Source organism: Salmo salar, chromosome 01, assembly GCF_965601325.2.
Source record: "Salmo salar chromosome 01, fSalSal1, whole genome shotgun sequence".
NCBI lineage: Eukaryota > Metazoa > Chordata > Actinopteri > Salmoniformes > Salmonidae > Salmo > Salmo salar.
In genome coordinates, this window is record NC_138291.1 from 29561444 (window position 1) to 29572115 (window position 10672).

General features: G+C 43.0%; 1 protein-coding gene across 3 annotated transcripts in view; it reads left to right on the forward strand.

The window, feature by feature from the left end:
- Positions 1-5918, forward strand: part of kif26ab (kinesin family member 26Ab) — a 124306-nt gene extending 118388 nt beyond the window's left edge. For all 3 annotated transcript variants that reach the window (XM_014186901.3, XM_014186976.3, XM_014187072.3), the window contains 4 exons: positions 200-393; positions 3014-3037; positions 3343-3493; positions 3685-5918. In XM_014186901.3, coding sequence (XP_014042376.3) covers positions 200-393; positions 3014-3037; positions 3343-3493; positions 3685-3869 — 554 coding nt within the window. In that variant the 3' untranslated portion in view covers positions 3870-5918. The remainder of the gene's footprint in view (positions 1-199; positions 394-3013; positions 3038-3342; positions 3494-3684) is intronic.
- The last annotated feature ends 4754 nt before the right edge of the window (positions 5919-10672 follow it).

Here is a 10672-nt window from a genome sequence, read left to right on the forward strand (position 1 = left end):
GTGAAAGCCTTATACATATGCAATCAACAGCACGCTCAGGAGGCCTGTGTAAAGCGTGCTATCTCTTTACATCTCAGTCTCAGCTTCATACATATTTACTAATAGATAGAGCTGTACAGCTCGGCCCTGGCAGATATTACCATTGTATATTTCCAGCAGTAATTGAGGTGCCTGTCTGTCTGTGTCTGTGTCTCTCCAGGGCTACAGCGGAGGCGGCTCATCCCGGCCCCCCTGCCAGACACCTCGTCACTGGGGAAGAAGGCTGGCACAGCTGGCCAGTGGGTGGACCTGCCGCCCATGTCAGGACCACTGAAGGAACCCTTCGAGATTAAGGTGTACGAGATCGATGATGTGGAACGGCTCCAGAGGCGACGACAGGAGGACTCGGCTGAGGTGAGTGAAGGGTCATGCTTACTGTCTGTAATACAAGCTCCCCATACTGTTACTCCACTTATTTTAGAGTCATTAGGTTTAAGTTCATCCCTACATACAGTACATGCTGCTTAGCAATGTCAAGCTCAGCAATAGTCTGCATGTGTCACATTGATCTCAGAAATATTCTGAATGTGCTACGTTGAAGTCAGGCATGCAGACCCAGTGCCAGGATAAAGTGACTAAGGGGGCAGTGGAAATCGGTGAGGGGGCACAATTATTTGTGGTTCTTGCATTTGAATTATATTAAAGTCTGCTTATGTCACGCAATACCATAATAAACATCAAAGTTAAAATACCTAGACCATAGAGTGCTTTTGACCAAGAAGTGACAAATTGTTGCGCTCTATCAGCACCATGGACAGCACCCTACGCACTAAATCAAGGCTTTTGAAAACCTAGGCTGGTGTCTAAGGAAGTCATTTTGCCATTCCATACCCTAGGTTTTTGCTGACATGACACCACTGGCTATACCACCAAGATTTTGATTAAAAAAACAACCAGCTAGATTGTTCTTACCTTTTCAGAAGATTTTGCAGCCTCGTTGATTCTCTGTGGAACTTCCTGAGTAATCGATCATTCCATTCTCCCCAAAATCTTCATGTATGATCCCCTCAAATGCCAGTTGGATTAGTTGAGCTTTCCTCAGGTGTAGCATGCTTCTTCTGTGCTGACTGAACACGTTTGTCAAAGTGGAAATGAGTTCTCGCATGTAGCTGTGGACGCCCCAAAGGTCAATCCATGTGTCAGTCCAGTAAGCACGGTCGGCATAGCGGAGAGAGGCCCAGATAATCGTTTCAGGATATCAAGTGGGGTCCATATCGTCTTCATTGGAGCCAGAGCGGGCAATTTCAGTCTGCAAAAACTGGCGAGCGACACTAAACTCAGCTTCCACCAAATCTTAATTTTTTTATTATTATTTTTATTTTATTTATTTAACCTGTATTTAACTAGGCAAGTATTTAACTAGACAAATTCTTATTTACAAAGATGGCCTACACCAGCCAAACCCGGACGACGCTGTGCCAATTGTGCACCGCCCTATGGGGCTCCCAATCACGGCCGGTTGTGATACAGCCTGGTTTTACTTAGATCTAGCAGTGGTTTCAACTTTTTCAATCTAGAAAGTCATGGCTCTCTGGGTCAAGGGCACACAAGGCCCCCCGCGTGCGTTCTCTGAATAGTTCTGAAATTTCACCACTGACAGCATCCAAGAACATTATTTTACACTTTGGCTTTGTGTGGGTACGTTGGCGAAGGCAATTTCTGATATCCATCGTGGCAGTGAGCTAGCTAAATAGGCTAAGGTTAATAACACTAATGTTTTTAACAGCTAGATAAGAAGCTAACTAAACTCTGTAGTGGTAGGGCGTGAGGCAGAGTTGAGTGAAGCAGCTTCAACAATAAACTTGACTGCGCCCGTATAAATCAAAATCAAATATTACAGGCAGAGGCGTATACGTTATTCGCTTAGCCTACCACAGATGAAAAGTGTTTTTCCCGCTTTTATGGAAACCCAAAGGATTCATACCTAACTGCCCAAGTGGCTTTCCATAGCCCCCCTACACACACCGTGGCACGCTCTGTCCATTGTGCTGACACAGCGCAGCGGAGATACAGATTTTGCATCAACCTGTCACTCAATTATTTTTTTATATTTTCGTATCGGAACATACAACTAAAACTGAGGGGGCACAAGTTTTAACTGAGAGTGTTAAGCCTCCCTTAGCCCCCTGGTGAAGTCGGGCTGGTAGGCATGACATCGTGGGAAGGTCTTAGCTCACTCTTTCTCAGGTTCTTATTAAAGAACAAGGTGAAAATATGCATCTGAGATGTTTGACCTTTAGTCTGGCCAATGGCGAATCCCAAAGTCTTTATGTGTCTGTGTGACCAGGAATGTGAAGAGATCAGGAAGCAATTACTGTCTGGCGTTAATTGCTTTAGATATGACTGATCGCTGGGGCTCACTGCTGGTGCTGATTGACAGAGGGGGAAGGAGTGGTGGTGGTGGAAAGAGCAGTCCAGGAATGTATGATGAATGTGCGTCCCCCCTCTACATCCCCACACCCTATCAGCCATCACCATGGCCCATCCCTGGCTGCCTGATGGCTCTTTATGGCTGGCTCCACTTGCCACGGGTCATTAACTGCTCCCACAAGTTAGAGGCAGCCAGACAGGAATTTGTTAAGAGAAGATATTACATCAGCTGAATGGTGGTTTGATTTAGTTTCATTTAGGAAAAGATGATCTTCAATTTGTCTTTCCCAACCATCACTGGCTGAATGGCTGGTAATGAAGTGCTTTGCCTCGCACATCCCCCACTGTTCCCGGGCCAGTTTTGGAATACCATGCAATGTGTGCATCATGGCTGGTTTCCGTGCTTGTATTCTCAGATGTCTATTTGTGTGCGCATGGCTTTTTCTGTCTACAAACAGTATACAGGGTTTAGTACTCTGTATATTCATGCATGTTTGTGTGTTGTATTTGTTTGACTTCTAACTGTGAGATCATTACTCTTTCTAGAGTACAAGCATATTTTTTACATTATGTATTTTATTTTCCTCTCTTTTCTCATCTTTAGCAGCCATTCCAGGATGTTGAGAAGGTATGTTGATTTCGCTGGATGGCTGAGGCTTGATTATTCTTTAATGGGAGTTGGGGAATAGTTTGGAGTAAGGGTTAAGAGGGGAAGAACAGGAAGTAATTGGATTGTTCGAGTTGCATGCACATATCTCAAATTAGGTTTGTTCTATTGTGACAGGAAATGTTAATACACACGACTGTGTCTGTATATCCTGCAATTCTTCAGCAGCAACAAAAATGATAGGGAATGACTATTATTATTCTTTATTTCAAACAGTTCCTCAGTCACTCACCCTCTCTCTCTCTCTCTCTCTCTCTCTCTCTCAGGGCCTGCTGTACTTCAACAGTAAGCTGAAGGTTCTGGAGCGGCGGCAGCAGCAGATCAGGGAGCTGAAGGTCAAACATGAGGCACTTAAGGAAGAGCTAGAGGACACCAAGACCCGGCTGATGATGGACCCTTGCAAGTGGATAGGAGAGTGTGAGTGTCTGCTACATTATTCTACCAGGATTGGGGCATATGGAGATGTACACCTTTTTATTATTCATATTCCCTCCAAAAATATAAAGTTATCTTCCTATTGAAAGTTAACTTGATTCTGTGGACAGTTTTCAGTTGATTGTGTGTGACCAGGACTTTACTCCTCTGCTCTCCTGTCTCTTCTCTTCCAGTTGAGGTGGACCAGGATTTGGACAAGGAGTCCCAGGAGTACCTGCAGGCCCTGGGTCAGGTCACAGAGGAGCTGGAGTTCTGTGTCAACCTATGCAAGTCACGTGTCATGATGGTGACCTGCTTCGACATCAGTGTGGCATCACCGCCCAACACTCAAGAGGGACTGCGAGAAGTGGAAGTCTGACAATGAGCAAAAGAAGAGATGGAGAATCAAGGAAGTGAGAAAGGAAGAATTATGAAATGTAGCAGCCAGTTCATAGTTATTGCTGGAATGAAGTGACAAGAAAAACAAAAAAGACGAAAGATGAGACAAACGGGTTGGGTGTCTTTGCATGGAGACAGGAGATCTGAACCGACTTATCTGCAGTGCCTCGTTCTGGACATGTTCATGTTGGAATGGGAGATAAGTGTGTGCACAGACACAACAGTTTCTGTGTTCCAGCATGATGAGAGAGAGGCCATCATTTACCCAAGAGTCATTCAACGAGACCCGGAAGTGCCTTTTTCACTCGACTTATTTTGAGTCATTATTTTTTGTATGGTGCTAGTATCATAACCAGCATACCTAAGCAAACCCTGAACATATTCCTTTTAAGAAATAATTATTTTATATTGCATTGTATAGTGTATTTATATGATTATGCTGTGTGTAAATATAATTTCTAGGTAAAAAAAAGAAAAAAAAGAAGAGCAATAAGCTAATGTTATTGCGTTCCCAAACTTTGCCTTTTCTCATGTTTCAAACCAACCTCAGTCAGCATTTTGCCCATGTTCATCCAGCCTCTTGCGCCTTATGTTATCTTTCTGGTTCAGTAGTCTACCTTTTAAAACAGGTCTGTGTTATCTTGTCAAGGACTCAATTTACTGTTATCACTCAGCCACTGCCAGCTGAAAGCTAGCAGGGTTGAGTAAATGTTTCTTCCCTCCAGTTGCCTTGATCACAAAGGGCCCCAGTGGAGGTGCTGAGATGGGTGATGGTGGAGGTGTAGAGAAGGGGAGAGGAAAGTATGTGGTATGTGGGGCGGAGCTGTGTTTGCCCTTGTTTATTTAATTGGAGATGTGGCAACGGCAGAACACATCAATCAGAGGGGTCACCATACAGGGCCTGCTCCCAACAGGCTGTGTGTACGCCATGATTCATGGGTGTGACGGTTGGCTCTCCCCAGTGCTCTGTGCTAGGGGTGTCCAGAGTCAACCTGACAGACCTCTGTCACCCTCCCTGTACCCCCAGAGCGATGGGGAAAGCATGCTGAGTATTTTTCCCAGGCACAGAGGTGCTCGTCAGTGCGCCTATTTTATCCCCAGACGGGCCTCTACTGCGTTCTACTGACACAAACAAAAGGGCATAGATGAGATGCCACAAGCAAGCGTCATTCGATGGCTATTTTGTGGTGTGCTCTTTTAAGTGGGGCCAAGCCTTGGTTCTATGCATTCCAACATTCTCACTTCCACTATAGGAATAACCTCTATAAAGCACTAAGATCAACAGCACAGACAGTTTGCAAGGACTCAGAACCCTCTCTGAGTTATGCTTCAAAACTACACATATTACACATATAACACTTCTCTCCAACCTTCTACTTTCTTTGCTAATTTAACCGGATGTCTCAATCAAAGACTAGGATAGGCTCCAAGAGGACAGTGTCCTAAATAAAGGCCATGAGAAAGCACAGTTTCCCGTGTTTACATGCAGTGAAGAAATTGCCGCCTTCAGATTTAGACGTTGTTTGGCAAATACAATCAATCAACTAGCTGTATGTAGCTGCCAGAATGTTTGTGTTTTAATCACTTCTCTGAAAACAGTGTGGACAAAGAAGATTAACTGGATTTGGTTATCTAGAGTAAGAAACTGGATTTGGTTGTATTTTGATGTGTTTGATTTATATAATTAAAATATTCCTTTGTTTTGTTTCCTCTTACAAAGATATACCCTCAGGCCCTTTCTGAAGATGCTGCATGAGATTTTTTATTAATTTGTAAGAATGATTTCTATTCCATTTTTACCATTTTCATTTTTATAATATCTTTGGCTCTCGATCATGCTGGGTTAGTTTCATGACTATTAGCAAACTAAAACATTTTTTTCAAGAAAGTTGATGTATGTCATATTTCATATCAAAACCCATATTTTCTAATGTCTTTGGTTTTCTATAGGATTTTCTGACCCTGTGTACAAATGTATGATATGGCAGCTCGTGTTGAGTTTTATCTGTGAATAAAATGTTTCTTCTTATAGCTGACTTGGAATGATTTTTCCTTTATTGGTTGTCTTGAAATAAACCATTATGTTTGGCCTACATAATTCAAAACCACATGACCTATTTATTGGTCATTGGTATCCTAGCCTCTGCCAAGTCCCAAACAACCGGATGTTCCCGTGTTCAGGGGAAATGAAAAGAGAGCAGCTTCTACTTTTGGACTTTAACAAGGCTACACCACAGATTTTCTAAACCCAGAGGTGCAACATCGCAAGACTTCTGGGAACTTTTGCGAAGCAGACCAAGCAAACCAGGCTGGCGTTTGGGGCTAGAGAAGTCAATGAGAGAAGTGAAACATCTTCCTTAGTTGTTCATTTTCTAGCAATCTAAAGGCACAATCTATATTAAGGCATCCCCCCAGTTGGGTTAAATGCGGAGGACACATTTCAGTTGAAGGCATTCAGCTGTACAGCTAACTAGGTATCCCCGAGTAAATGACGCGTTTCTGCTCATGAGTTTAGCTGGCCAACGTCACCATGACATCACCTAAAAGCGTGATCGGGGATTTCTATTGGAGAAGCAGTTTCTGCCTATCTTCATACTCCTGAGGTTGAAGAGGTGCTGTTGCACCTACTTCACCTTGCTGTTGATGTTAAGGGACCATTTCACTCCATCTTAACTCCTCCATATTTACTTGATTGGTTGAACAGTGCAGAAGGGAACCATCCATGACAGTTTGTTTTCTTCTTCTGCCTGCTACATTAGGTATTGGTACCCATAACCGTCCTCAAACCAACTAGATATGAATGTCATCGAGTTAGGTTGAGGAGAATGTAATGAAGGCCTTACCAAAGACAGTACAGTATGACAGTACAGCAGTACAGCAAATATTTAACAACAACCTGTTTCCACAGATACGTTTTCCCCATCTGATTAATGGTACCAAAGAGCTGCTTGTGATGATTCATCTCCCAGGTGCATATGTAAGCATTTTTGTGAAATGATTTATGAAGAATAAAACTTTTTGGGGTGGGAGTTTGACAAGAATGAAATATGCAGCCATCAAATAGATATTAGAGGTGCAGCAAGATTAATGACGCCTCTATCAAATATGGTTTTCTACTCCGTGTGATGCCAGGTCTCCTGGTGTGCAATATATCGTAGATGAGTGGAGATGTTGAAGTCCACCATGCTGAGTGATACCATCTTGCTTCCTCCCTGTTCATTTAATTTGATTAAAAGCGTAGTGGGATGATTTGGTGGCCTGGCAGGAGAAGCTGGTTGCTGTGTTTCTAATCAAATCCATGGGTGCATTTAGCCTTTAGCAGCGCTGGGTCTGGGTGCTCTTTGACTCAGAGGGAAGGAGGGCCAACTCAGAGCTCTCAGTGGTGAAGAGAAGTGCCCCACTCTCTTGCACATTAGATTCCTGGTGATGAGTACCATATGTTTCAAGTTTTATTTGTCATATGTACAGGATGCACATGGGATACACCGTCCAGCGAAATGCTTACTTGCAGGTTCCTTCTCGACAATGCAACAACAATGAGAAATAATAAAGGAAAAGAATACAAACATAAAGTAAATAACTCAGTGGAATATAATACACATTTTAGCATAAGTATATTACAGGAAGGGACAATACCATATGGCACCATATGACGACACAACAGGGTGTCGTCATATGGTTACCAACAACGATGATTACCAACAACGATGAGACAGCCTACAGGGAGGAGGTGAGGGCCCAGGCGGTGTGGTGACAGGAAAATAACCTCTCCCTCAACATCAACAAAACGAAGGAGCTGATTGTGGACAACCAAAGTCATCAGAGAGAGCACGCTCCCACCCACATCGAGGGGGGCGCAGTGGAGAGGGTCGAAAAGTTAAAAATCCTTGGTGTTCACATCGCCTCTTCAACCTCAGGAGGCTAAAGAAATTCGTCTTGGCCCCTATGACCCTCACAAACTTCTGCAGATGCACCATCGAGGGCATTCTGTCGGACTGTATCACAGCAACTGCACCATCCGCAACCATAGGGCTCTCCAGAGAGTGGTGCGGTCAGCTCAATGCATCATCGGGGTGCCAGTACAAAAAAAAATCTATGAAATGAAAATGTATGAAATGTATGCACTCACTACTGTAAGTCGCTCTGGATAAGAGCGTCTGCTAAATGACTAAAATGTAAATGTAAATGAATCGGGGGCACACTACCTGCCAGGACATCTACAACACACTGTGTCACAGGAAGACCAAGAAGCTCATCAAGGACGTCAGCCACTTGAGCCAAGGCCTATTCATCCCATTACCATCTAGAAGGTGGAGACAGTACAAGTGCATCAAAGCTGGGACCGAGAGACTGATTAACAGCTTCTATCTCCAGGGCAGCAGACTGTTAAAGTCATCACTAGCCGGCCTCCACCCAGTACCCTGCCCTGCACCTTAGAGACTGCTGCCCTATGTACATAGTCATTGAACACTGGGCACTTTAATAATGTTTAGATACTGTTTTACCCACTTTATATGTATATACTGTATGCTAGTCATGGCTCATCCTATATAATTATTGCTGTACACACCTTTTCCATTAATATACTGTCCATACACACCATCCACATATATATATACATATTTATTTATATTCTGCACTCTGATATTGCTCGTTCTGATGTCTTAATTTCTTGTTATTTTTTTAAACATTGGGATTATGTGTGTAGTGTAATTGTATTGATAGATATTTATTTATTTATTTATTTTATTTCACCTTTATTTAACCAGGTAGGCAAGTTGAGAACAAGTTCTCATTTACAATTGCGACCTGGCCAAGATAAAGCAAAGCAGTTCGACACATACAACAACACAGAGTTACGCATGGAGTAAAACAAACATACAGTCAATAATACAGTAGAAAAATAAGTCTATATACAATGTGAGCAATTGAGGTGAAATAAAGGAGGTAAAGGCAAAGAAAGGCCATGGTGGCCAAGTAAATACAATATAGCAAGTAAAACACCGGAATGGTAGATTTGCAGTGGAAGTGCAAAGTAGAAATATAAATAATGGGGTGCAAAGGAGCAAAATAAATAAATAAATACAGTAGGGGAAGAGGTAGTTGTTTGGGCTAAATTATAGATGGGCTATGTACAGGTGCAGTAATCTGTGAGCTGCTCTGACAGCTGGTGCTTAAAGCTAGTGAGGGAGATAAGTGTTTCCAGTTTCAGAGAATTTTGTAGTTCGTTCCAGTCATTGGCAGCACAGAACTGGAAGGAGAGGCGGCCGAAGGAGGAGTTGGCTTTGGGGGTGACCAGAGAGATATATTGCTGCACTGTTGGAGATAGAAACATAAGCATTTCCCTGCATCTGTAATAACATCTACAAAACTGTGTACGCGACCAATAAACTTTGATTTGATTTGATGTACAGTACTGGATACTTTGATTTAATCCTTCTATGCGCTGACATTTCTACCTTTATAACTATAGTTTTACTGATTTTACACAGCACACTTTTATTTACATTGGAGAGGAAATCTAAGCCTGCAGTTGTTTGGTGGAAAGTGAGTGTCTTGTGACAAGTCATTCATTCCCCTGACAGCTCAGACGGTTTCCCACTGCTCTGAGCGACGTGCTTTGTGTCTACATGGAGACAGTTGGTCAGGCCTGCCGCTGAGTACTAATGGCTGCTGAGTCCATGGGCTCCTGGCCCACTAGACCCAGTCTTCCCTTGCTCTCTTTGCCTCAGGGCTCTTCTCATATGCGCAGGGAGTCGGATATTATGAGAATAAAAATGAGTTCATGGAAAAGTCAAGTAGGCCCTACTCCCTCACCCCTCGGCTCAAAAAAGTTTAATCATAATTTCGATTTTCCCTTTCCTGTCATCTGAAAATAAATTGAAGGATTTTTCCCCTCACACTGAACTGTTCAAAAAAAGTATCCTAATAGTGTCCCTCTTCAATTATAGCACATTTTGATCTCTCTCTCTCTCTCTTTCTCTCTCTCTCTCTCTCTATCTCTTTCTCTCAACCCCCTCTCTCCAGTGGATGTCTTCTACTAACTTACCTACTGATGTTTGATGCTACGCTATTGTGTATCTCTGTCACTTCAACATGGGTGCAACTTTAAATCATGACAGAAACAGTGTGCTCTCTGTATTTCCTAGTTAATTTAGAAGAAAATTACCCAGCTGACGGCCCAGGAGTGACTGAATGTAACCATTTCATAAATGAGATTGGAATACCCCAATGAGTTGTTTACAACAGCAGCACTGACTGTCTCTGTCAATGTAGTAGATAACACTGACCAGTTGTTTGCTGTATCCACTGTCCATGTAGATGGGAAAAAATGTATGAGTCCCCTTGCTCTATTGGGGTACCTGGAAGCTGGAGCTGCCCTGGGCATTGGATTTACTGCTCTGACTGAAATCACATAGATTGCACAGTCTAAACCCAAGCCTTTTCTCTCAAGAAAAGCTATACATTTGACCAAATGTCGGCACTTATTCCCAGTAATTAAAGCAAGCTGGTTTGGGAAAAAGTCCTTAAATGATCAAAGGCTTGGGGAGATGTAAGACTCCCACGTCTCCCTCCCCCTGTCCCTGCTCTCCAAAACAGATGACATTAGTGAGTCCACTTCCACTCTTAAATAGGGCTTTAAGATCTAGGGTCCCATAAGATGTAGTGTAAGGGCTGTAAGTTCTGGGTGTATAGACATAAAGGTCTAACACTCTGACATTGAGTTCAGATAACACTACAGGCACCAAATCAAAGCCAGACCTATTCATTATGTGAAAAGGA